Source organism: Pseudomassariella vexata (genome assembly GCF_002105095.1).
Source record: "Pseudomassariella vexata strain CBS 129021 chromosome Unknown BCR38scaffold_8, whole genome shotgun sequence".
Taxonomy (NCBI): Eukaryota; Fungi; Ascomycota; class Sordariomycetes; order Amphisphaeriales; family Pseudomassariaceae; genus Pseudomassariella; species Pseudomassariella vexata.
In genome coordinates, this window is record NW_024467963.1 from 2201783 (window position 1) to 2227888 (window position 26106).

Below are 26106 nucleotides of genomic sequence, written 5' to 3' on the forward strand. Positions count from 1 at the left end.
CAGCTGCCGTGATAGTGAGCAGAAAGAATAAGCCAGATCGTCTCCGTCCCGCCGTCCCATCCCATCTTTTGCCTGCGTTTTGCGCAGCACAGCACAACACCGCACAGTACAGCACGGCACTGCACAACAACTCTTTTTGTTCGTGTGAAAGAGCAGGATTAATTGTCGTCTAAAAAACTGGCGTCCCGTAGCACACATTGGCAAGCACAACCCGGTCGGCTCTCTCGACCGCGACTGCCTCCTCCATCTCCTGCTGGTGGCCCTGGGTCCGCGGCAATTCCTCTAGCTAGCCCCCCGCCCCAGACAGCAGTAGCAGCACGACACAGACATTCCATATGTTCAGCTCGTCACAGCAGCAACGGCAGCAGCAGTCGCAACACAAGGCCCAGGATCACAACTTGGCCGACCACATCTCCCGTTCCCAGTCAACGCGATACTCTCAAGTTGCTCCTCTCCAGATGCAGCAACAATTTGGTCCTACGTCGAGCTCTGTGGACGATCTTGCCCAAACCCTACATTCCCCCAGTGTTTCCCAGGGCCAACCGGGCCTTCCAGGTCCAGTGTCAGGTCAAGCTGCTGCACTGCATCATCAACCCGCCCCCACCGAAGCAAAGCGATCCAAACGCAATAATATAATCAAGAATATATCGTCTGCCTTTTCTTCGAGCCGAAACTCGGATAACTCTCACCACCAGCACAATCACTCCTACGACAACACCTCTAGTCTTGCTCGCCGACCCTCGAAGCGAGTGAGCAACCCCTTCCCGCCGACCATCCGAACCGGTGCCTCGCAGGTGTCTCTCGAACAACTCGTACAGCACCCCGACTGGACGGCCCCGCAAAGCCAGAACACACAGCAATCGCCATTGCAAGGCGTAGGTGAAACTGACGAATCCTGCGTGCACGACGGTCCTAACCAAGGACGACGCGCACAGAAACTCCAGAAATCCCAGCCGCAGGATCCACGACCCCGCCCCCACCAGAATACCATCCGACAGGTACCAACTGACATTGACACTTCACCTTATAGCCACGAAGACCTGGTTTACCAGCGACAACAAGCCCAGGCCCAGCACCAACAGGCCCACCTACAGCTCCAGGGACATACCCAGGTCGAACAGCAACAACAGCAACAACTTTACGGCCAGGTTGTCGTCGACCCCGCGCAGGAACAGTATCGTCGATACACACATCAGGGGCATTACCACCCAGGAAACCCACCTCAATCATACGTTGGTCACCTCGGCGCAAGCTCTCAACCACCCAACCCAGAGACAGTCTCGCAGCTGTCATACGAGTCGCCAGTTACTGATAACGAACAGCGCGCAGCCCAACCTCAGTCAGCCCAGACCCAAGCATCTCCTGCAGTGAGTTACCCGCATCAGGACGTGTCAACCACCCAACCCAGCCCACAGTCAGTCTCGCCGGCACCGTCTGCATCGCAGCCCGCCAACATGCCGCTGCCACCTGGAGGACCGGGTGCTTCACGTAGATCGGCGGAGAATGAGAAGGCACTGCGTGGCTCTAGCAACGTCGATCCTCCCCCCGGCCCCCCGCCTGGCTACCGCCATAGCCAGGCACCATTGAATAGCATGAACCCCGTACCTGCCACTCCTGCAGGTGGTAACCATAACCAGAACTACCGTGCCAGCAATGTACCGGAGAGGGCAGGATTCGATGGTTCGGCAGAAGCCGGTGGCCGTAACAGTCCGCAGCCCTCGACCGGAGACCGCGAGGCAGAACCAGACAAGCAGTTTAAAGATCTATGTACGAGCCACCCGATACCTAATTTCATGAAGCGCCTACTCACCCATTTCCCAGTAACCAAGTATAAGAATGTCAAGAGACTCTATTTCGACGGCAAGACTCAGATCGAGCAACTCTCTACCCAAGTAGAACAGCTCCAGAATGCCGTAGCAAACCAGCGCATATCCCAATCACGCACAGCTTTAGATGACAGTGAGTATACGACCAGGTTCAATCGACTGAATGGCGCTATCAACAACCTGTCGTTCAATATCCGTAAGGATTGGCGAACATTACCTGCCTGGATCGACAGATATGTCAGTACAGAGGCGCTCAAGACGGGCAAGCAGGAAATGACAGCAGTGGGACGAGCTATCATTATTCGGTGGGTGGTAGACGAAATATTCAACAGGTGCTTCCACCCGGGTTTGGACATGGACCTAAGCCGGCAACTCAAGGAGATTGAGCAAAACATCCGGCGGTTCTCATATACCATGAGCAGCCAAGAAGAGTATGATGCATTGACGTCCAAGGTTGTGTCGTGGCGGATGGCCACACTGGAAGGTCTCCAGCGCTCATTGCAGTCTCCAGAGAGTGCAATGCACCGGGCCGATTTCACAACCATGGCGGCTAGCAACCTCACGGCCCATCTCTATCAGCACCTAACGGACCCGCCGCCTGCTGGTGTAGACGGAAGCGTGGCCATGATTGTAGAGCTTGCGGTGGGAATCGCTGCCAACCTGCCTCTAGAGAGTCGTGACGTTGCTGTCGTATATCCCCTGCCCGGTGATCTGATACGAAGCGAGATCATGGAGCCCGAGAAGGCAGGTCTGCCCCCGCTGCCGGAACCCGACGAAGCCGAGGATAGTGGCAAAGACGGTGATAAGACATCTCAACGAGAAAAGGCCAAGAGCGGTATGTTGCACATGCTAAACGGCGCGCCACTGTCCAGCAGCAGAAAAGGCAGCGTGGTTTCGAATACTGACGCGACGGACTCGACAGCACCGCCTCCCCGGGATGCCAGCCGGGTTCGCTTTGCGGGCTTCATTGCAGTTGAGGTTAGAGGACGACAGATTCTCGTCAAGGCACCTGTATGGAGCTTGGGTTGAATACGAGCGTCCAATGGGCGGACGCTTTGGATCATAAGGTGGAGGGAGAGGGTATTTTCTCACGTCTTGGCTCATATTCATGTGAAGGATTGCTTTAGAATTCCGGATGGATTTTGGAATGGGGAGTGACGGTGTATATGGCCCGTATGGATTTAAAATGTCGCATCGTGCGACGATGGATGGATGGATGGATGGATGGACGGCTGGACGGGCGAGCTGAAGATTTGGCCAATAATTCAAATGGACTTCACGTTGAAGTTCCCCTTCATTATCCACGCCGATTGTTCGTGCTGGCATACTGGGCGGAGCATGAGAGATGACTAAAAGCATCTAAGACTTCTTCTCGTAGCCCCTCCAAAGGGAAACCACTTGCAGATCTATTAATACTCCGAATGCATGATGACTGACAATATATAAAAGAAGGAGAGGTTGTGTATGTAGGCGAGTATGCGAAGCCACACCGCCTACCTTGTTGGTGGTAACTGTGGATTCTGCCGGCTGTCCCTCCATTGTAATGTCCCAGAACTTTGGACGATCACTGTCGAGGAGGGGCTGTTGACTTACAGACGATTAATTCGTGCAGAATAGCCAGAACCTGCCTCCAGAGCTCTCAACGAAGATGCTTTCATGACATATAATCCAATCACAAAGCTGTCGCAATAGCAGACGACAAGGACTCGCTCATCTTCTCACGATGGCGTTCTCCAATGACCCAGTACCGGTCAACTCAGACCCCCAACCCCTACACCTTGAACCCTCAGAGCTAGGCACGAAGGAATAGTACGTTCTCTTCTACTTGGTTCCCTCTCCAGAACTCTATTCTCGGTTCCAAGCTGACCTCGTTCTGTTTTCTAGCTGGGACCACCTCTACACAACCGAACTCAGCAACCACGCCTCCGACCCTACCGACACGGGCACCAACTGGTTCGACGACTCGAACGCGCAGGACAAAGTCATCGAGTACCTCTCCACGCTGTCCCTCCCACAATCCATGACGTCCTTCCTCGACCTCGGCACGGGAAACGGCGCGCTCCTCTTCGGCCTGCGCGACGACGGGTGGGCGGGGCGTATGCTCGGCGTAGATTATAGCGAGCGGAGCGTCGAGTTCGCGCGCCGAATCGCCGTCTCACGGCGGATGGAAAGAAAAGAGGAGGGACTTGAGGAAGAGAAAGAGGATGTCGAGTTCAGGTGGCATGATATCTTGAACACCCCCCCTGAGCAACTGTTTTACAACGGAACCGAGGGGCAATGGGACGTAGTCCTCGACAAGGGGACCTTCGACGCTATCTCCTTATCGGCCGAGACGGACGCGAATGGGAGGCGGGTTAGCGAGGGGTATAGGGGCCAAGTGTTGAAGTTGGTCAGAGACGGGGGTATATTCCTGGTTACGAGTTGTAATTGGACCGAAGAGGAGCTGGGGAAGTGGTTTGAGGGCGTCAAGGAGGGGGATACGGAGGGGGTTACGGAGGGGGTTGGGTTTGAGAAGGTGGGCAGGGTACAGTATCGGAGTTTTAGTTTTGGGGGTGTCCAGGGACAGACGATTAGTACGCTGTGTTTCCGCAAGATGGTTAGGAGGTGATGATGGGTTTACAAGGGATCGGTCTGCCAATTTAAAAGCGAGCTGCGATCAAAGGCAAATACGTCCCGGGAGATACCCCTTGATTTAAGTTCGGATGAAGCCCTCCACACTATTAGATGGAAACAAAACAACAAAAACAGGAGAGCATCTATAAAATCATGCGCATTTTTCGTGACCTCTGGTATTGTAATTGTACAGAACCCCGTATATCCTGGGGTTGACAAGCTGCTTCCGCACAGCCAGCCCAGGCCCTTGCTCATCGTCTATGGGTGGGTGCCTTGCTAGATGTCAACCAGAGACACTCTTGTCGAACGAGCATTTCAAAGCCCGAAAGGCGTGCCGCCAACGTGCCTTGCCTCCCACGAGCCTCTCCATCTCTCTAAGTTTGTGGATTATTCGTGTGGCATGAGGGTCTAACGCGGTGAAGCCCTTCCTTCTACCACGCAGACAACGAGTAGGAAACTGGCTGACGGAAGATGCTGCGTTGACGAATGAGAATTGCTTCATTTACTTTTTTCTCTTTCATCTATGGTGATGTGTTCATCGGGTCTCCACCGTTCCCAGGGATGGCAGCCGCTGCTGTCGTTGCGAAGTACCTAACATCGACATCGTCGTCCTTCTGCAGCTTCTCCAGACACGGCAGGATTCGCTCTTGGATCAGCTCCAGGGATCTCGGCGATGCCGTCAAGTCTTTCGTGGCAGCCTTCTCCAACGAATAGATGGTACCCTGTTCCGGTAGACGCTTAAGCACATCGATCAGGGCAGCATACGTCTTGGCCACGTTGAACCGGATGTTGGGAATATCGTCATCCACCAGCTTGTCGAGCATGGGAAGGATAGACTTGCCGATCACATCCAAACTCACGACACTCGCCAGGGTCTAAGTGGGCACATATTAGTACCTGTCTGCGGTGTTCTGACAGCGAATCAACATACCGAAATGGCGAAGCAGGTTGTCATTCTGTAGAGGTAGTTGGGGTGAGATCCCATGGCCATAACTTTAGGAATGATAGCCTCGCTAGCCCACTCAACACCAAACACCTCCGTCAGCTTCTTGAGGTTGTGCGTCGCAGCTTCACGAATGGAGAAAACCGTGTCTCCGAGCCAGCCCATGCACAAACCGCTAAGCTTTTCATCGAAGAACTTCACTCCCAACTGGCTGGCGAGCAGGGGGATGTACTCGATGATAGCAAGTCGCACTCGCCACTGCTTATCTTCGGCGAGCTGAACGATTGCGGGCAAGAGGGACTGCGACAACAGATCGATTCCGATGACTGGTTATGTCAGCAACTTTGTACACAACCCCAACACAAGGGGCACAGGACAAACCTTGATTTACGAGCTCAAGTTTTGAGATAATGTGGAGTCGAACTTCGGGGAACTCATCCTTCAGCATTTGCAAGAACATGGGCAATAGGTGATCAATCGTCCTGTAGGAAAATTAGCATGTTGACTCATCGTTGTCAGAAATGACGCGACTTACTCCTTCTTGCCCAGAATGGGCGCAAGACCACTGATTTGAGTGCCCAGAGCGGCGCGAACGTGCTGCGAAGTATCCGAGACCAATGCTTCAACGGAGCTCATAATGTCATCGAGAAGCGTCGCGCTGTCGACAATTGCGCAAAAGCCAGGAATTTGACCGGCGATAGCGGTTCTCACTTCGGCTTCGTTGTCCTTGAGCAGCTTCACAAACGAAGGCACCAAATCTCTCGAGACGACCTCCTCGTCTACTGCCTTCGCGATCTGCATGGCTTGTTAGTCCTAATCCAGATTCGAGCCGTATAGGCACAAATGCATACCTTCTCAAATCTATCGGCAATCATGTAGCGAACCCTCCAGCTCTTGTCTTCTATCAAGTTGCGCAAAGATGTGAGCAGCACGCCATGGCTGGCCTGCTGTTCCTTAGGCACAACCTCGGCGACGGAAATGAGAATCTCGACCGTCAATAAGCGCACACTATCCTGATCATCTTGAGCAAGGTGTTGGAAGAGGGGTATCATTTCCTCAACGACAATGGCGGCTGGCATCTCCTTGACGAATTTTGAGAGATTGGTGGCTGCTTGTCTTCGGACCATGGGCGTCTCATCATGTACCAGTAGGCCGAATTGCGAGCGAAGCTGCTCTTGGACGGGGGGTGAGACCTTGCTGTATGGAGCCGTGAAGAGGCCACATCCTGAAACTTTGGAAGTGAACCAGTCAGCCTTCGAAAGTCGGATTGTGAGCGGGATGAAGTATTCCTCCACCTGTTGCGGCGACAGGTCGTTACAAATCTTGTTAAGCGACTCAACAGCCTGAATACTGTTAGCAGCGAGCCCAGAACACGTGTTGAAAGTCAGGCGCCGCATACCTTGTCCCTTACGACAGGCTCCTCGATCGCAGCGAGGTTCTCCAGGGGCGACAGCAGGACGTGTCCCCATTGAGGTCCACCGACATATTCGATAAAGCTGCCCAGCTCCTCGCTGAGGGCGACAAGAACCTCGTCTTCATCTTCAACCGACTCTGTAGTAGGTGTTAGAAATGGTGGCCTAACTTGTAGGAATGTGGGATTTGGGGTGATGTCTGACCATCGAGAAAGGGAATAAGCTCCTCACGAGTGCGCTCGGGGCCAAGAGCCAGCGCAATTGTGGAGAGACGGTGGATGGCGTTCAAGCGAAGGAGGACATCATCGTGCTAGAGTTATTAGCAACCGTGGTTAGCCGTGATCGCTTGTTATGACGTTGCTGGGTCGGGTCACCGCCGGTACCCACCTTGAGTTCATCTATGAGCACCGCAATGGGATACAGCTCATCGTTCGCGTTCGGCGCGTCAGCCATGGTGGGCTAAATGGATGGTGATGGGTGCCGTGGAGGGGCTGGCGGGCCTGGGAAATGCAAGGCCGAAGGAGTTGGACGGTGGTGCTGAAGATCGCGTGCGTGAGTGATGCAATAGGATTTATGGCCCGCCTGACTTGTGATGCATACCACAGAGGCAGCGAACCTGTCAGGGAAGCGGGTGCGGGTGCGAAAAGACGGCTCGCACAGGAATGGGGGAAAAGTATTCAAGGGATCTAGATTACCAGATGCAATGGCGTCGTGGGTGGTTGCCAGTCCAAATCGAGGGGTATCTTTGGTCTTGGTGGGACTGACGTGTTGCTGGATGTTGATTGAAAGGAAAGAAGGTCCTTCGCACCTAAGGCTCTCTCTCTCCTCCAATGTGTCTTGGCTGGCTCGAAGCAGAGCTTTGGAGGCGACCTAAAAGAACAGGGGGCAGTCAAAAGTGTGGCTTGTTGAGAACCCCACCTTGCCTCATTCCTGCTGTTCAAAGCTCCAAGTTTCGTTCCAAAGCTCCCAATCGTTGCCAACTCCAGGTCTGATATGTGCCTGAGATTTGATGCACTCACCCAAAAGTCATTTGGAAATCATAAGGTATCTAGGCAGTTAATTCAAAATTCATCGAAGAGTTCATTCATCAAGTAGCTTTAGTACTCCGTACTGCATTGGGACTTAGAGACAATGGCAGCTACCCTAAACCCAAAGATCAAAGAACCCATTCCTCTGTGTTTAGGCCATAGCTTTAAGATCACGTTTAATTTATTGGATATTTTACGGAATGATCCTCTTGTTGTCACAGCACTTTGAGCATCGCAGTACTACGAATACTACGAATACTTGGTAGCAATTAAACTCGAGGTGCAGTGCCTCATCGGAAAGCTGGTAACGTGGGGAAGCAGTCATTGTGGCTGGTGAGCGGCGCGAGAATTTGGACTTGAACGTGGGGTTGCGAAGCCGTCGTCCAAATTTCCAGTGAGTCAAGCTGCGATTCTGCGAAACGTTATCGTCCAAATTAACAAAAACATCTCCATACCAGGGCAGGGCATACTACTAGGACGACCGTTTACGAACTTGAGGTCAACAACTGCCCAAAATGCCTACCATTTCCGTGGACAAGTACGACCTCTTCGAGGCCCTCGGTCAAAAGTGCGTCATGCTCCCAATCCCCGCCGCCCTAGATCATCCCACTAACCCATGGCCTAGGTACACGACCGAGGAGTTCGAAGAGTTATGCTTCGAATTTGGAATCGAGCTAGATGAGGATACCGAGAACGAAGATAGACCCATCGTCAATGGCCAACAAGAACCTCCCACCCTCAAGATCGAGATACCGGCCAATCGCTATGACATGCTCTGCTTCGAGGGCATTGCTCTCATGCTCAACATCTTCCGAGGGAAGACCCCGACGCCCAACTTCAGATTGACCACACCAGCCAGTGGCGAGCTCCATACTATCACAGTGCGGGAAGATACTATGAAAGTCCGGCCTCTGGTTGCTGGTGCCATCCTAAGGAATGTCAAGTTCACCCAGAAGACGTACGACTCCTTCATCGCGTTACAAGACAAACTGCACCAGAACCTCGCCCGCCAACGTACGTTAGTAGCTATCGGCACGCACGATCTGGATACGGTCAAGGGTCCGTTCACATACGAGGCGCTGCCGCCCAAGGAAATTGAGTTCATACCCCTGAACCAGACCAAGAAGATGAACGCCGAGGAGATGATGCAGTTCTACGAGAAGGAATCCAAACATCTTGCCAAGTTTCTGCCAATCATCAAGGACAAGCCCGTCTACCCCGTTATCTACGACGCAAACAGGGTAGTATGTTCTATGCCGCCCATCATCAACGGCGACCACTCTAAGATCACCCTTGACAGCAAGAACGTTCTCATCGAATGCACGGCTACAGATGCCACCAAGCTGGAAATCGTCATCAATATGATGGTGACCATGTTCTCCGTCTACTCCGAGGAGCAGTTCACAGTGGAGCCGGTGAAGGTATTGTCCGATCACAACGGACAAACTAGAATCACACCCAACCTATCACCACGGATAGAAAAGGTTGAAGTTGACTATTTGAATAACTGCCTGGGTCTCCAGGAGTCGCCGGAGACAATATGTGAACTTCTTTTCAAGATGGCTCTGTCTGCCAAGCCGTCAAGCGACAAGAATATCATCGAAATCTCCATCCCACCAACAAGAGCAGACATCCTTCAACGGTGCGATATAATGGAAGACGTTGGTATTGCATACGGCTTCAACAAACTCCCACGCATGTCAGTCAACAAGACCGTCGGCGCACCCCTGACTCTCAATAAGCTAGGCGACATTGTCCGTCTAGAGTGCGGCATGGCCGGCTGGTCCGAAGTCATGCCCCTGATCCTATGCAGCCACGACGAGAACTTTGCATGGCTAAGGCGCCACGACGACGGCAAGACCGCTGTGCGTCTAGCCAACCCAAAGACACAAGAATACCAGATCGTGCGCACGTCCCTGCTCCCGGGACTCCTCAAGACGATCCGCGAGAACAAGTCCCACAGCGTGCCCATCAAGGTCTTCGAGACATCCGACGTTGTCTTCAAGGATGAGTCGCTCGAGCGCAAGGCCCGCAACGAGCGGCACTTCAGCGCGGCATGGTACGGCCGGTCCTCGGGCTTCGAGGAGGTGCACGGCCTGCTCGACCGCGTCATGCTGATGCTGCGGCAGGCCTTCCTCACACGCGAGGAGGGCATCAAGTCGGGTGGCAGCATCGACTTCAAGGTCGTCGAGAACCACCAGAAGCGCGACGGCTACTGGCTTGAACCCATCGACACCGACAAGGAGCAGACTTTTTTCCCTGGGCGCGCGGCGGCGATTTACCTCAGCATTGGGGGTAAGGCGGCGAGGATAGGGGAGTTTGGTATCTTGCACCCGGAGGTGCTGGAGAAGTTCGACTTGAAGTATCCGGTTAGTACGTTGGAGGTCAACTTGGAGGTCTTCTTATAGTAGAATGGGCAAATTGGTTGGGAGAAAGAATATAAAATACAAGAGCTTTGAGTTATGTAAACAGGCTCGTCGACTGTAGATGAATGATGAATGGATACATGGATGCCCGCATTACGACACCTCACATGACACCTGATATGGTCATGATCTTGATTTCGGCCTTCTTGCCCTCAATTCCCCCTCCTACCATCAGTCTCAGTCAAGCCCAAAAATGCGTAAAGGTGGATCATTATCCGCACCTGCATATTTTATCGAGTGCTATGATTTTCTAGTCATGCGGCGTTGGGATTAAGTAATTCGACAGGAACTCTTCAAGCTATCCTGTGACTAACCATGCATATTTCGACACGCCAGGTTCAAGCTTTCTTTGACCCAAACTGAAGGAGACTAACGTGTCTCGCTTGATCTCCATCGTTCATGGTCTCCCACAACCCAGACACCAGTCTCTTCGACTACCTCCTCGTCTAAAGATGGACAGTATGATGGACAGGAACAAATCGAATGGTCATCGTCGGTTTCCGGGACCTGCTGCTCTGGTTGGTCCATTGAATCCTGATTAGAGGAACAGCGATTGTCGGCGGTTCCATCGAGTCCCTGTGTCTTCTGATTTTGGGCTTGGACTTGTTGTGTCTCTTCCCATCTGCGGGCGTTGAAACCTTCGGGATTGTTGGTTTCGAATCTTACTGGGAGCTCCTAGCTCATCTCCAGCCCCTTCTCACCCCCGACGGCCGTGGCTGGCATCTCCCTCATCTCTTGTTCGTCTTTCCCACTTGCTACGCCTTGGTCGCCATTACTCTTCGTTTTATTGCCTAGTCCGGCGTCAGCGCCATCACCAGCAACGGCACCGGTACCAACACTGCTGCCACCAGCGAACAATCCCCGCGCAAGATCTAAGCTACCAACGCCCTCCCTCAGTTTCGCAAGGTTGCTCGCAAATGCGCCGGGCGTATCCGCGCTCGAGCTTTGCTTAAGATTAGCCTGGTGACGAGCACCCTGGTCCGCTGTCAATATTGCGTGCGCCGTTTCCACACCTGTCAACACACTTTTGCTGTTAGGCATGCCTGGTGGCTGTTCTTTAGACGGCACCGGGCTGCGAGTCCTACTCCCAGGCCCAGGGCTCGTCACAGCGCTGTCTGGATAAGTGACGGCCTTTTCTCCCCTGGCAGCCTCACGTTCCAGGTATTCGTTCATCTCATTTTCGCTACGTCCAAAGCAGGTTGCCCACCAGCGCACCTCACGGGGTCGTGGGAGAATAAGTCTTTCTCGCCCACTTTGACGGTCGTCGACGGTTGCATCGTACTGAGGATTCATAAACTCGTGCTTGCGGCTCAGGAAATAGTCCCATACACTTCTCGTACGTTCGTAGGCATGCGCATCGCGGCGTTGTTTTTCCGAATTCCAGAGGAAGGTGCCGTACTGTGCCGAGTATAGGTGGTACAGCAGTCGCCGCAGGAAACGTTCGTTAAACTCAAAACGGGTGGGATGTTGACGAAGCAACTGGTATGTTGCATCCAGAAATTGATGGAATATCGGCGATATCTCATTCGGCTTGGTAGCCACGCTTGCCTCTGGCACGCTGGGTCTCTTCATCTGAGAGGGATCATCAGATGGCAAGGAAATGTCATCTACATCGGTATTGGGAATGTCTGGGGAGCGGTTCTTATTAAAGAAGCGCTTAGCACTTGCGAATGCGTTCTCGAGTGCATCGCCAGCGCGACCTTCTGACTCGCCCGGTTGCATGGTCGTGCCTGCCATGGTATCACGTTCAGTGACAAACCATTTCTCATGGTTTAGCGGACCAGATCGTTGCTGAAACATGTGACCAAATGAAAGCCAATCTTTTTCAACGAGTACAATGAAGCCCTCAATGGTGCGGTAGAAAGGATCTAGCATGAGCTGCGAGAGCGCACTTAGCTGAGATGTACGGTCCCATCCGTCAGAGCAATGTATAAGTACGTGCGAGTGCCTTATGCCCACTTGCTGTGCGATTATCATTGACCCTTCCAGTACGCCAGCAATGTGCTCGATCCAGCCACTCTTGACAAGTAAGTCGCGGTTTAGGGGAAGACGGCCGATGTCACCGTCTTTGATGGCCTCAATGACTCTATTGAGTGAATCACGCATCACATGAATGTTTGCGATGTTGAGATAAGCCTTTTTCGCAAATGGGTAATATTCCATGTTCTCCGATCCCTTGCCTACTGCCTGCATGGCAATTGCGTTGATATTTGGCCGGGCATCCACGATAAGGTTGCTTTGTTGCGCGCCGTATATAAGTCGCTTGCCGGTCTTTGGGTCGTATGCTGCGTCATCGGTAGTGGAACTAATCTCCTCTTCTAGATCCGAGACTTCCACAGTGTCAGCTTCCACGTGGTTCTCTGCTCGCAGATCTGCTTGGCTAGAAGCAGGGCTTGGTACGGTAGTTTCTGTAGAGGGAACATCAAGTCCGTTAAACTCAACAGTCGCTGAGGCAGAGAAGCTTGCACTGACGATTTTTTCGTCTTGCACGCTGCGATTTCCTCTTAAACCCACACATGGCTGCGAACTGCGGGTAATGGAGCAGTTGTTCAAAGAGTGGAGGTAGGTTAAGACAGGTATTCGCTGTCGCGACCGAAAAGACCCAGCGTGTCTGAGAGTGCTATCGGAAATCTTGGAAGGCACTACAAGCAGTCCCGGATATGTCGGGGAAAATGTGTATTCTTTGTTGATTTGGGAAATTCTCCATCCTCTTTCGACACTCTTGGTACTGATGCCTTGGCGGCGGAATTCTACCCTCGGGTCGTACAGCTCCCATCCATTTAAGACTTTCTCCTGCTTGACTGGCTGGTAGCTGAAGGCGTAGAGCTTCTCGATGCTGCCCAGCCGGCAAGTCCGATTGCGCATATATTCGAAAGCCTCTCGAGCCGAGGTATCATCGCTAAAGTGGAAACTTATGAGCATGAAGTCGCGAGAGCGTAGCCGTATTGAAGATGGGCGCCCGGAAGCCTGGGGTTCGGGTCGGAAGGTGCAGTTGGCGATGATGGGATATGCGATGTAAAGCTCTCGTGGTTTCGGGGGAGTGGGTGGCGGTGTAGCTCCTTCAGGTATTACGTGCGGAATGATCATTACAATGTGGTGATCTGTCAAATGCATATCGCCCTTTTGCATCTCGCCGCCACGAATGGCCTCAACATTGAGTATCTGCCATCATCGTCAGCCACGTTGACCAAAGCATTCAACACGGTGATGGACGATAATCCGTGGTATCATATAATAGTCATAAAATCTATGCTTACCTTCTTGATCTGCATCTTGTCGGCGATACCTATCTAGTGTTGTGAAATGCACTACATGAAGAGAAAATGGTCGGGTCGTTCAACCGTTGCATTTGCTCGGCGAGGAGCCCGGTGGGAGGGCAGCTTTATATAGCAACTGGAAAACCACGAAGAGACTGACCTTGTCGACTATGGCGTTTCAAAGTGAATGTCTCTTCAGTAAGAGCGTCACATTCGCAAAGAGAATGAAGATGAAGCGACGATGTTGCACATGGTTTGCTTGTCTTGACGTTGTAGAAGATCTGCAATCACACGCGGCCAGCTTGTTAGTTAGCGAGCCTAAGTCATCACCACCTTTGGCCCACCAAGGTTAAAGCTTAGCGCGAGGTTAAGGTTGGCCATCTAAAGAAGGCGGCATGTGGTCCTTCATACTTTCATACCAGTATCAAATTTTACCAATTGTATCATTATTTGAATAACTTGGTATAATGCTATCTTCAGTTCATTTATACGGAGTATCATTTTTCGATGAACAGATTCCATGCCATGATGAGTTTACAGTTAGTCTACAAAGTAGACCCTGGGTACATCACAATCCTCACAATCCTTGAGGTGCAAGGCTGAACAGGTCGGAGCTGACTGTGGCTGATGCCGACGTCACATGCGGCAGGAACGACTTCTGGTCTGTGCACTTTTTGCCAAGAATTCTGGTCGTCACGACTTTCCTAGCCGCACACAGATTTTGAGCCCTACTAGAGCAAAAAAAATTGGCCGCCAAAAATCTCCCCCAGTGTGGCTACCAGTGCTCCAGAATCTCCAATACCCGACTTGGACATCTTGATCATTGAGCTGCTAGCACCCAGATCACCAATCTACACAGAACCTCTTTTCCAGCAGGCATCTAGGAAATCTCGTCAAGATGGCCACTCCGGGTACACAAATGTAAGTTGCAATGCTGTGCTTTGTACTGGCGACGAATCTCTTAATATTGCCCCTCCATGCGCCAACAAATTCCCACGTCGAACCGTTGCCACGATGCCCTCAAGTTGCTGTGTTGAAGATATTCTGACATCATCCTTTACAGCTCAAAGCGCAGAAAGTTCGTAGCCGACGGTGTTTTCTATGCCGAGCTGAACGAGTTCTTCCAGCGCGAGCTGGCCGAGGAGGGCTACTCCGGCGTCGAGGTCCGCGTCACCCCCACCGTCACCGATATCATCATCCGCGCAACGCACACCCAGGAGGTTCTTGGAGAGCAGGGCCGCCGCATCCGTGAGCTCACTTCCCTGATCCAGAAGCGCTTCAAGTTCCCCGAGAACTCTGTCTCCCTCTACGCCGCCAAGGTCCAGAACCGTGGGCTGTCCGCGGTCGCCCAATGCGAGTCCCTCCGCTACAAGCTGCTTAACGGTCTAGCCGTCCGTCGTGCCTGCTATGGTGTCCTCCGTTTCATTATGGAGTCCGGTGCCAAGGGTTGCGAGGTCGTCGTTTCGGGTAAGCTCCGTGCTGCTCGTGCCAAGAGCATGAAGTTTACCGACGGCTTCATGATCCACTCCGGTCAACCAGCCAAGGACTTCATCGACCACGCCACCCGTCACGTTCTCCTTCGCCAGGGCGTTCTCGGTATCAAGGTGAAGATCATGCGCGGTTCCGACCCCGAGGGCAAGGCTGGCCCCATGAAGTCGCTACCTGACGCCGTCACCATCATCGAGCCCAAGGAGGAGCAGAGCGTCATCCAGCCCATGAGCCAGGACTACGGTGCTAAGGCCGCCCAGGTACAGGCCCAGGCCGAGGCACAACGTGCTGCTGAGCAGGAGGGCGGCGAAGAGGAGGCCGCACCCGCTGAGCAAGAATAAGAGTAAGGCAGTCGGTGCTGGACTTCCCTCTTAGACCCTGCTGGTGGTGGAATGGTTGGGTTGTGGAGGACACAAGGGTGTTCTGGGCAATGTCAATATTCACGATTTCGGCGTCTTCGATTACATTTGCATTGCAAGGAGGGCACAGGAAAATTCCATCAGTTGCAATCACAAGGGTCTCTATAGTGGCATCTACACCAAGATCCCTTAGAGATTACGGTATGCAACGGTCATGACATAACTTCATTATTCTTCTACGTGAACTTCTTGTGAGATTGGTGCCACCGACAGTGGCTAAGTAGATTCGCGCCATGGGGCCGTGAACAGGGGGCGTTATTCGTCAGTAGGTCGATACGCCCAAACGAATCTCGCATGTAAAGGAAGCTTCTGGGTGGCAATTCCAGGCAGGTTCTCAGCACTGTCGAAACTTCTCTGTGGCTTACTTGCACTTTCATACTTGTTTCATGATATTCGCACTGGCAGAACACCATTCAACAACTTCTGCAAATTTAAACACCCCAATATCGGGTCATGCCATGGCGGAGCCATATCCCATAGTAGTGATGGCGAGTGGAGGCGCTACAAACTTCCAAGTTCTCATCTATGCTATCGATTCCGGCCAGCTACCCTTTCCCAAAATCACCCGTCTCATCGTAAAACAGGTATGATGCAGCGCCAGCTACCATGGTACTTCAGGGGAGTGAATTGAACCCAGCTCTCATGGTCTTGGCGGGTTGGATGCAGATACTTGGGGAGCCACCTTTGGAGCTTATGGGGGAAGCGAGTGTACGGGGTAACAAGTCTTTGAGACCAAAGGTCCTTTGAGCCTTTGTTCCTTTGCAGCACCCACCTGCAGACACACCACTTCTTCGTTATCTATGGCTATTTAGTATGGGTCTTTAGAGCCATTCCAGAACTGATCCTCCATGGGATTTTCACCTTCCATGATCAACTTGCCTCTAGGCCTACCAGGCAAGTACTTCCCAAATTATCTCCTTTAAATTACTCACTCGCTATATGTATCTGTGCTTGGACTTACAAGAAAACAGACTAATGCAAGGATGCCATCAAAAAGCTTTTTACGACTTTGAAGGAGGGAAACTGGAGAGCAAGAAAACGGGGGTCATGGTACATTATATTACCAAGCAGTTCGATCGAGGAGCTGTGATCATGGCGAGAGAAATTGAGGGTAGACAAAACAAGGGGTTGGGTCAGCTGGAGGACAGGATGCGTTGTCTTGACCATGAGGTCGTTGGTAAGGCGACAACGCTAGTATTTGAAGAGATCCTCTCTAGTAAAGCAGCAGACGAAACTGTGGAGATTTTAGGAGTTCTACGGAAAGGGAGGCGGGGAGATGTAGATAGGGTTCCTAGGGGGAAGGTTTTCTGCTCTCTCAAAGCTATTGCTTCTCCTTCACGTTGGTATATAGTATACGGCTAGAATGTAAGAATGCTGCCAAGACAAGCCTCCTGCATCAATTAAAGTCCAGCTATACACCCATTACGATTTCCTGCAAAACTGACCGTCATGGAAGCCATGGAGCCATTAGGCCAAAGCTGTACTTCATCACCACCTCGGACTCCTTGTCCCTACTGTAGCAGACTTAGTTCAAGGTTTCACCATAAATCCAACTTGCCTGAAGGCTTTCAGGGGCCTTTAACTGTAACCCTTACGGACAAAATCACATCTGTAGGAGGAATAATGACAACATGCGAGGCTGATTCGCTCTTACCCATGAGGCTAGTAAGGACTTCAAAATAAAAGTACAAGTGATGAGAGCACCGAGTGCTCGATCAGTGTCTAATCAAGTAGGCATTATCAGTCATGATTCCAAAAGCTCACACTCCTGACTACTTCGAATAGGACGAGAACACGGATTACTGCGATCTATTTGAGGTACTTGATGAGATAGAGGGGGCTCTTGATTATTCTTCTGAAGACCCGTGCCGGCACAGCACATGCCCCTTCACGACTGCGAAGACAGTCTCGAGATGCCTCTGGCCCTAAGCTTCAAATATACAGGTTACATGTAGTTCAAAGACGAAGAATTCGTAGTCCTTCCAGAGAAGTACTTGACCGTCATTATCAATACCGCTAATTTAATCCACTGTAAGGGATCTATGTTTCTGTGGCTCAATTATAACTTGACAAATTACCGTGTCTCCCAAGGCTGTTGCCCTTAACAGGAGCACTGGGAATAGGTTACATCTTATGTGGAACATTGTGCTGTAATAAGAAAGAGATAGTCGAGAGCTCTGCTCCATTGTCCTGGTCAAAACTCGTTCGTCACCAATAAGAGGTGTCATTTGCGACATTTCAAACTAGATATTAATCACGTATGAACTCTCGTGATATTATCCCGACCTTCCAACTCCATAGGGGTATCATAACTGCGCTCCAAACGCTCGTTCCGCGGAATCGTCTAATCCCATACCCAGTGTCCCAAACTCAAACCTCATCACCAATCCGTACTGCTCATCCAAATGCCACGCGAGCCCATCACCTCATCTCCCTTAACTCCTCCATCTTAGTCCCCAACTCCTCCCTTAACACCGCTGTCTTGAAAATGGAAACATTCACTTTCATCAGCTCCTTTACAACCTTCAACAACTCCTCCAATGTCCCCTTCACTTCATCCGCCTTCGTCTCCGCCAGCCGCATCTCCTCCTCCAACACCGCCCGCTTATCCCACTCCTGCACGAACTTGAATGAGTACTCAAAGTCTTCCAGATTGTCCAACTGGCTGCGGACGCGCGCCTCAGCTTCGTTGAGACACTGCTTGATTTCCTCGTTGAGCTCTTCTTCGGAGTCAGTCTTGAATTTAGACTGGGACTGCTTTAGAGTGGCTTGATCACGCAGCCGTTTGAGGATTTGCAGACATTTCTTGAGTTGTGGGGTCACTTTGGAAGTGAAGTGCGGGATAAACGTGGCGTCTTGTTTCTGTTGGGGAGCAGCATACCGCGATGCATCTTGGGTCCACTGCGCATTGGACTTTCCCCAGTCATTGTTTTCCGCATGCGCAGCACCATTCCATGAGTAATAGTCGTCATCATGCCACCGCTCCGAGTCAGGATCCGGATGGACGGTTTCGCAGTGATACTCGTAGAGGAAATAGTCGTAGTCTGTGCGCTTCTTGGGGTTCGACAGTACATCGTAGGCTTCGCCAATTTTCACGAAGAGCGCATGTGCAGCTTCCTTGTCCTCGGCTTTGTCGGGGTGGTGCTGCCGCGCTTGTATGCGGTAGGCTTTCTTTATGTCGGCGTCTGCGGCATCGCAGAGGATGCCGAGAACTTTGTAGTAGTCTTCTTTGATGGCCATTTTATTTCTGGGGGGAAGGTAAATCTAGCTTACCCGAGGGCAGCCTTCGTTGGAGGGTTTTTGTTGCAGGATAATTAGTTGTTTGCTGAATGTTAACATCAGGATAACATGCCAATTTTCATTAAAAACTAATGGTGTTGATGTTTGGCGTAAGCGAAGTTTCACTTACGAGGAGTTGAGAGGTGGTTGGTACACTCTCCAAATACCAATCACAGCTTTCTCCGTCGCCGAATGAGTCAGCCGCAACCGGGTTCATCAGAAAGTCAAGATTTCATGTCAGTTCAGCACTGGTGGATGTTTCCTTTCAAATTCGATTGAGCACATAGCGCATAAAGAGGTAGCCTGCAGGCAGGCTTCGTTTTGGTTTCTTCATTTTGGAGTATCATTTGGTTTGGGCTTCCATCGTGTCCTGTCTTTGAAGCTCTAGACGCTGCGATATCGCTTATTTTGGGACCTCGGTCGCCGTGAAACGTATGAGTCCTTGGGGACGATGCAGGAATCAGCGCCTTAAATGGCAATCATATGTAAGGAAGCAGGGACGGCCCGCGGTTTACTGATCATCATGCTTGTGGAGAAATGATCTCCTTAGAGGGCAATAAGGTTTTTCGTCGACTCGGAAGGGAGGGATAGAATACAGCTTTATAGGTTGGCATAAATGCAAAGACGGATACTATTGAAGGAGGCAAGGGCATCGCAAACAAAATGGGAAGTTGCACTACGTATGGGCCTATCACACTGAAATCCTTATGCAGATGCTTTCTTAAGATGGGATATGAGTGACGCCGTTCAAGTACCCTTCCAGGTTAGAAAAGAGTGAGACCATGGAGAGTAAGTCTTTTCAAGAATTGGACCCGAAAAGAAGCGTTGCAGCTACTTGTCAAGCCTAAAAACGGCAGTTTTGACCTGTTCATGTAACTGGTCAAGGACATCTATTTGTCATTTTTCATGCCATTTTTCAGGTACTTCTGCAAGCTAGTAGTCTGCACCAAATATGAAGTACCCCACCAATAAATTGTAGCTGGTATAGAAGGGCAAGTGCACCTACCCCAATCCGTCAACACTCTATGAGTGAAGTTAGAAGTGCACCGCAATTTCGGGCTTTGGCGGGCTCATTACGAAGAGGCAAGCACATCTCAACGAAAAAATCAGCGAAAATATGAGATTTGCCCTAGTAACATGCAGTGCTATTCTAGATGTAGTAGAGTGCGCATAGTAAAGCACGCGAAGGGCCCGCGTTTGTTAAATGCTCCTAAGCGATGTATTCGACATTTGAGAGATACTTTGAATTTGCTGTGAAGCTTGGAGGTATCGGTGGAAAATGACAATAGATGACAAAGTCCAATGTACGCCCTTGACCTCCTGTGTGAGTGAGCAGTGGGTCAAACCGCTTGACGAGTAGTTTTTGATCAGCCCAAGGAACTCGTCATCCCCAATTCCAATTTTCAGATTTCTACTCAACGTCAGCTGATATGGATCCCAATACGAGGCTTGTATTGCTGGCCGCGTATGAAAAGAGCCAATGCAGCCTCACTTCATCCAAATATGTCTACACTAGTCAATGTGGTGGCGTTAATATTCCTTACGACGCGGTTTGCGCCCAGCCACCGGAACATTTCCTATGGTGCGGGTGCAGATCCTAACCGGCAACCGATCTGGCCAGGACCAAGAGGCCAACCAGCAAGGAAGGGTGATGTCTACAACAAGTCAACCCTGACAATAATTTATCCAAGATTTCAGGTACCACCACCGTGGCCTGCACGACATGTAACCGCAAATTTGTTCCTCCAAAGTTAAATAACCAACAACTTGGAAGGCCCGAGATTTATCATCTGACTCTGACAGACGAGCCGAGGTCTAGGACAATGATCGCCATACCATTTTCACTTAAGCAATAATAGCAAGCCGTTCCAGTTCTCTGGTATCACAGCATTGTGGAGGACTCCACGAACATCAGCTACGATAGTGGCAGTTCGTCTCGAATTCCGAATTCGGACAACGTTTCCTCTTTGCTCCCCACATCATCAACTAAATCGACTGGAAGAGGCTATGCTCATACAAAGACTGGCGCTAAGAATAGATACCGGACTAAATCGTTTGCCGGGTAGGGCTTTGAAAGGTTCCAGTTGGAACTCAACCAGGCGTGGAAACTCAGCCCCAGTCCAACAAGTGTCTGGCAAACTTTGAAATTGCAGATATGGGACTCAACAAGATCAGTTACGTACTTGGCTTCTTTCGTCAATTAAAAGTGCCTACTGAATAGAATAGCCAAGGACGCTAATATGCTAGCTTACAATGTCGAAAGACCTTTGTTCCTGAATCCTTGGCTGGAGCAGGCTCCTTAAAATCGTCACGTCGCCTACATCCCTGTGACAGTTAGAGGAAACTCAGGGGTGTGCAGAAAACCCCACCACCAAAACATTTGCACACTGCAACTTGGAAACGCGCAAAGTGTTTGGACACGGCCTTTCCTCAGCGGCAGTACGATCACACTGCCACCAACGGTATTTTATGGGCTACAAGTGGAACCAAGTAACGTAACTCACCCATAAGCGGGCCACACCCCTTAGCGGGCCACCCATTTCGGCTCTGTCGAATTGGCTCAACTTAACAACATCATCAATTTCTACGTCGATTCTTATCGCTAGGTCTTTATTCTTTCGTCAAATGGATCAGGAAGACCAGATCAAGAAAGCCATCAAGTCTATTCGTTCTGGGGAAGTCCCTAGTATACGTAAAGCAGCCGAGCTCTTTGGGGTCCCCAGAACAACCCTCCAAGCCCGAATTCAAGGCGCCAGAGCCGGACCACCGCCCACCAACACCGACAGCGATTATTACCTGCCGAAGAAGCTACGATCGAACGAGCCTTGCTTCAGTTAGCTGCGTGGAGATGGCCCTTGACTATCAAAGCAGTGGAAGGGCTAGCAGTGAACCTGCTGGAAGCGAAAGGAGATACAGGCCCCCTAGGGGTCAACTGGTACACTAGCTTTCTAGACCGCCACCCTAAGCTGAAGACCTATAGGGTTCGTAGTCTAGATCAAGCTCGAAAGGATGGTATCGCGTACGATATCCTCACCGAATGGTTCGACCTCTACCGACGAGTTAAAGAACAATACGCGATCACGGACGATGATATCTACAATATGGACGAGAAGGGGATTAGCAAAGGGATCGGTGATAACCCTAAAGTTATTATCTCTCGAGAGGACGATCAGGCCTTTGCTAACCAGCCTGGTAACCTTGAATGGGTCTATCATCGAATGTATAGGAATCAACGGCTACTCCCTACCGCCTTTTATCATATTCGAGGGCAAGAGGATTCTGCCGTCTTGGATAGACGAGAGGATCGATCCAAGGACTGTTATTCAGGTCAGCCCAAATTGCTGGACCGATCGACAGATTGCCTCGACCTGGCTACGCCATTTTAATACGTATACACGTCAACAGTGTCGTGGTCAATACCGCCTTCTTATTCTAGATGGTCACACAAGCCACGTATCCCTTGAATTCTTCGAATACTGCGAAGCAAATCAAATCATTCCTCTCTGCCTGCCCCCCCATTCGACCCACGAGCTTCAACCCCTTGACAAGGGTATCTTCGGCCCTCTGGCAAAGGCGTACAAGTCTCTGATGACTGAACGGTCTATCTTCGGTGCCGTACGAGTCGACAACCAGCAGTTCTTATTATTATATCAACAATCTAGATCTACTATCTACCGCAATATCCCGGGCGCTTGGAGAGGTACTGGCTTATCCCCACTAGATCCGTCGAAGATCCTCGCCAAGTACTGGCCAAAGAACCCTCCATTTGCGAGCCTTACCGACGAGAATGGTGTACGCGTTGATATTCAAGTTGATAGGGATACGGCTCAGCAGATCAATGAGATTGTAGCTAAGCTTGTCACTGTTTGTGATAGCCCCTTACAGCGTAAGGTTTCTTTTATTAAGAGACTTGCCTAACAGCTCTAGCAGATAATCTAGCCTTACAGAAGATTAACGAGGGCCTCGTTAAGAAATAACAGGAGAGTAGAAATAGAAGGACGAAGAAGGCCTGTGGTACTGCACGTGTATTAACTGTTAAAGAGATTTGAGATCAACGGCGCCGGAGAGAGGAGCGAGAGGCTCAGGTAATGAGTGAAAAGGAGCGTAGACAAGCCCTTAGGGGCGTTGTTACCTTTGCTAAACGCGTTTGGAAGGAATTACCGCTCGATTCTGATGTATTTAGTTGAAAATAGCGTTGTGAATAGCTTCAACTCTGCTTGTTATGCTGTTATTGATCATCTTATTATGCCAAAAATGGTGGCCCGCTAAGGGGTGTGGCCCGCTTATGGGTGGGTTACGTTAAAGTCCCAAACCTATTGCACAAGTGGACGGAGCCTGCCACGCTGCTTGCACAACTCTCATCAATCGCCGTATCTTCCCTGTCGGCCAAAAGTATCCCAATCTATCGCAGATCTTGCAGCCAGGGGGTAGAGCGAGTGCTCCGAAACCTTGAAACCCGGAAACCCACATAACGGATGACAAGACGATTCTGCGCAGAGGTGTCGTCGAAACCACTTGACTTTTTGACAATCCGATTCTCGATTGCACAACACACACACACACACACACACATCGTGAAGGTTCAAGTCTTGGCACCTTCTGACCTAGGGAACCCTCACGAGACGGACCGACTTGCCGCAATTCACTTGCCTGCAATTGATGTACTTGTGCACATCGTTTTTCTCCAGTAATCAATCGTCCGACCATTTGCAAGCGCTACCGCCCCCATCGGCATCTCAGCGTCCAGTCCCCGTCTAGCGCGCAACGCAAACCACCACAAACTTGGGGTCCCCGTGGCATCTGCTCACGTCCACTTCTGCTGATTAGACGCGCGCATTCTTTGACTTCGCAACAAAGTTCACTTGCAAACGCTTGAGCCCCATTCCATTTGAGGCCACCGGTTCCCCGTCTACCGCGACACACACTTTCTCTCGCCCGGCGCGAGTCTTGATAATACTCATCGTCGACATCCCTTGCCTTGATCATTGGGACGAATACCACAACGGCCTCGGTTCGAGCGGCTGTCGCATCACCATCAGCACGATGCTTGAAGACAAGTACGTGATCCCCTCTCAGAACCATTACAAGGGGGCGATGGCCGACATGGCAGCCGTGGTTGAGTAGATTGGCTGACATCGCATATTAATAGATATACCGGCCTGGCATTGGCCATGTCATCCAGCTTGTTAATAGGTATTTCTTCTTCCCAGTGCACTTTGCTACATCAGCAACTGACGTGGCATTCTTTATCTCCCAGGCACGAGTTTCGTGATCACCAAAAAGGTGCGATACCATCCTCGACGAGGGCGATTAACTGCGGCGACGTGCCAGCTAACCTGAGTCTCCAGGGCTTACGCCAAGCAGAAGAGAAACACGGGTTCGACGGCGATGGATATGTATATCTAAAGAGTCCTCTATGGTGGGGAGGGATCCTGACTTGTGAGCGCCAACGTTTTCCTATAATATGTTTGGCAAGGTCCTGCAAGCTGACGAGTAACGCTTTCAGTGGGTATTGGCGAAGTGTTCAATTTCGCCGCATATGCGTTCGCGCCCGCCATTCTCGTGACGCCGCTAGGAGCCCTCTCAGTGTTGATAGGAGCAGTGCTGAGCTCCTATTTCCTGAAGGAAGAGCTGGGGACGCTGGGGAAGCTGGGCTGCGCCATATGCCTCCTCGGTGCCATTGTCATCGTCCTCCACGCACCACCCGACGAAGAAATCCAAACGATCGACCAGATTTTACAATATGCGATTCAACCTGGTGAGTAGAGGTCACTCGAGCAACCGACGAGCCCTAGTGCTTACATATGCTAGGATTCCTTCTTTACTGCATATTCGTCGCAGTCTTCGCATCCGTCATGATATACAAGATTGCCCCCCTCCACGGCAAAAAGAACCCCTTGATATACCTCTCCATCTGCTCCACCGTCGGGTCCATCTCCGTCATGTCCGTCAAGGCATTCGGCATTGCCCTGAAGCTCACTTTTGCGGGCAACAACCAGTTCTCGCATCCTTCGACTTATGTATTTATGATCTTGACAACGGTGTGTATCCTGACACAGATGAACTACTTCAATAAGGCCCTGGCCACCTTTTCAACACAGATGTAAGTCACAGAATAGCAAATAGCTGTCTTCATACCAGTGGAGCTAACAAGTGGTAGCGTGAACCCTCTGTATTATGTGACCTTCACGACGGCAACCCTCTGCGCCTCCTTCATCCTGTTTTCTGGCTTCAATACGACCGACACCGTCAACACGATATCCCTCCTGAGCGGCTTCCTGACCACCTTTGCGGGCGTGTATCTCCTGAATCTATCGCGGCGCGATCCTGACGGAACGAACTTGCTTGCTAGAAAAAGCACTGATGTAACGGGAACCGATATGGTTTCGAGTATCCAGACACGGCTGAGCATGCAAGCACGCCGGAGCAGTGTTGGAAGTAGAGGCGATCGCGAGGGATTGATGCACGCCTATGATGAGGAAGAGGCGAGGGGCTTTGGGTTAACAGACCTGACCGAGGACAGTGACGAAGAGGGAGCCAAGGAGAATGGGAACAGGGCCAACGGACACACGCCAAAACCCGGCAAGTCGTTTGAGATGCAACCTTCAGAGTCTTCTGATCGATGAAGCATGCACCATTGTTTTGATTTTCCGCCGATTTGCATAGCATTCCAGCGTAGTGCCACCTCTTTTTTTTCTTCTTTTTTTCCCTCTTATCACAACTGTACATTATGCGTTCCCGAACGCCACGTGACACCATGATGACCATGGTGTGTCGCCAGGACACGATCGAACGCTCGACATTATGGAATCATGTGGGTTTGACGGGAAATCAATCGGGTGGACCGCAAGTATCTGCTTGTAAGGCAGAATGCGGCCCAGGGGAACGACGAAAACAGCTTCTCATCACGATAGGAGTATAAAGACGGCTGGCTTTTTATTTGGGCAAACTGGGTTGGACCTCTGTCCACGGCGTTTTAAAAGGTTGGGGTGGGCGCGGTTGTTTCCACGGAACAGACCACCGCGATATGTCCTTTTTAAATGGTCGGTACAATGTGGTGGGTAGGAGCAAAGCTACCTGATATCTAACGGAAGGAGGTGGTATTCACACTCATATCCAACTGTGCGGATGTGTTCTTGAGCTTTACATGTATTTGTACGATTACTTTTTTTTGTAAGACACCCAACCACCCTCTCCTCAGATATCCTGAGAAGCAGGTGACGATGTTTTTTGACATCAAGAGCTAGCTGCTGTAGAATGGGGCAGCTAGCTGGAAGAAGGGGGGGCAAGCGAGGCCAGACGGGTGGATGATGAGACGGATAGAAAAAGATGAGATAGTATTGCTACGTGATCTAATAGAGCTGACGGCATGATAGCAATGCATATCTACAAACCCCCCCAGGCTCAAGGTTGTT

The 26106-nt window shown here is 51.1% G+C and overlaps 9 protein-coding genes across 9 annotated transcripts; 6 read left to right on the forward strand and 3 right to left on the reverse strand.

The window, feature by feature from the left end:
• Nucleotides 1-458: 458 nt before the first annotated feature.
• Nucleotides 459-2855, forward strand: BCR38DRAFT_344903 (uncharacterized protein; the record flags this gene model as incomplete). Its single annotated transcript, XM_040856140.1, has 3 exons — nt 459-1148; nt 1197-1767; nt 1822-2855. The coding sequence occupies 3 exons, from the start codon at nt 459-461 to the stop codon at nt 2853-2855; spliced, it is 2295 nt and encodes a 764-aa protein (XP_040715202.1).
• Nucleotides 2856-3457: 602 nt separating this feature from the next.
• On the forward strand, nt 3458-4697 carry BCR38DRAFT_230493 (S-adenosyl-L-methionine-dependent methyltransferase). Its single transcript, XM_040854312.1, has 2 exons — nt 3458-3635; nt 3711-4697. Exons 1-2 carry the CDS (start codon nt 3550-3552, stop codon nt 4432-4434), a joined length of 810 nt encoding a protein of 269 aa, XP_040715203.1. The 5' UTR covers nt 3458-3549; the 3' UTR covers nt 4435-4697.
• Nucleotides 4698-4960: 263 nt separating this feature from the next.
• On the reverse strand, nt 4961-7247 carry BCR38DRAFT_486283 (armadillo-type protein; the record flags this gene model as incomplete). Its single annotated transcript, XM_040864010.1, has 8 exons — nt 4961-5314; nt 5371-5708; nt 5764-5864; nt 5918-6177; nt 6234-6725; nt 6782-6933; nt 6999-7104; nt 7182-7247. The coding sequence occupies 8 exons, from the start codon at nt 7245-7247 to the stop codon at nt 4961-4963; spliced, it is 1869 nt and encodes a 622-aa protein (XP_040715204.1).
• Nucleotides 7248-8192: 945 nt separating this feature from the next.
• On the forward strand, nt 8193-10340 carry BCR38DRAFT_475464 (phenylalanyl-tRNA synthetase). Its single transcript, XM_040863008.1, has 2 exons — nt 8193-8390; nt 8448-10340. Exons 1-2 carry the CDS (start codon nt 8338-8340, stop codon nt 10228-10230), a joined length of 1836 nt encoding a protein of 611 aa, XP_040715205.1. The 5' UTR covers nt 8193-8337; the 3' UTR covers nt 10231-10340.
• A 583-nt stretch (nt 10341-10923) lies between these two features.
• Nucleotides 10924-13520, reverse strand: BCR38DRAFT_486285 (myotubularin-like protein; the record flags this gene model as incomplete). The annotated part of the gene is made up of 2 exons (XM_040864011.1): nt 10924-13410; nt 13506-13520. 2 exons carry the CDS (start codon nt 13518-13520, stop codon nt 10924-10926), a joined length of 2502 nt encoding a protein of 833 aa, XP_040715206.1.
• An 883-nt stretch (nt 13521-14403) lies between these two features.
• On the forward strand, nt 14404-15334 carry BCR38DRAFT_344964 (40S ribosomal protein S3; the record flags this gene model as incomplete). The annotated part of the gene is made up of 2 exons (XM_040856146.1): nt 14404-14426; nt 14569-15334. 2 exons carry the CDS (start codon nt 14404-14406, stop codon nt 15332-15334), a joined length of 789 nt encoding a protein of 262 aa, XP_040715207.1.
• Nucleotides 15335-15991: 657 nt separating this feature from the next.
• Nucleotides 15992-16636, forward strand: BCR38DRAFT_317429 (uncharacterized protein; the record flags this gene model as incomplete). The annotated part of the gene is made up of 2 exons (XM_040854727.1): nt 15992-16127; nt 16377-16636. Coding segments are annotated over 2 exons (396 nt in total), but the record flags the coding sequence as incomplete, so codon positions are not given.
• A 1812-nt stretch (nt 16637-18448) lies between these two features.
• BCR38DRAFT_345190 (DnaJ domain-containing protein) lies at nt 18449-18652 on the reverse strand (the record flags this gene model as incomplete). The annotated part of the gene is made up of 1 exon (XM_040856163.1): nt 18449-18652. A coding segment is annotated over one exon (204 nt), but the record flags the coding sequence as incomplete, so codon positions are not given.
• Nucleotides 18653-23630: 4978 nt separating this feature from the next.
• Nucleotides 23631-25439, forward strand: BCR38DRAFT_230775 (DUF803 domain-containing protein). The gene is made up of 6 exons (XM_040854313.1): nt 23631-23884; nt 23949-23974; nt 24040-24130; nt 24198-24449; nt 24503-24794; nt 24852-25439. The coding sequence occupies exons 1-6, from the start codon at nt 23863-23865 to the stop codon at nt 25315-25317; spliced, it is 1149 nt and encodes a 382-aa protein (XP_040715210.1). The 5' UTR covers nt 23631-23862; the 3' UTR covers nt 25318-25439.
• The last annotated feature ends 667 nt before the right edge of the window (nt 25440-26106 follow it).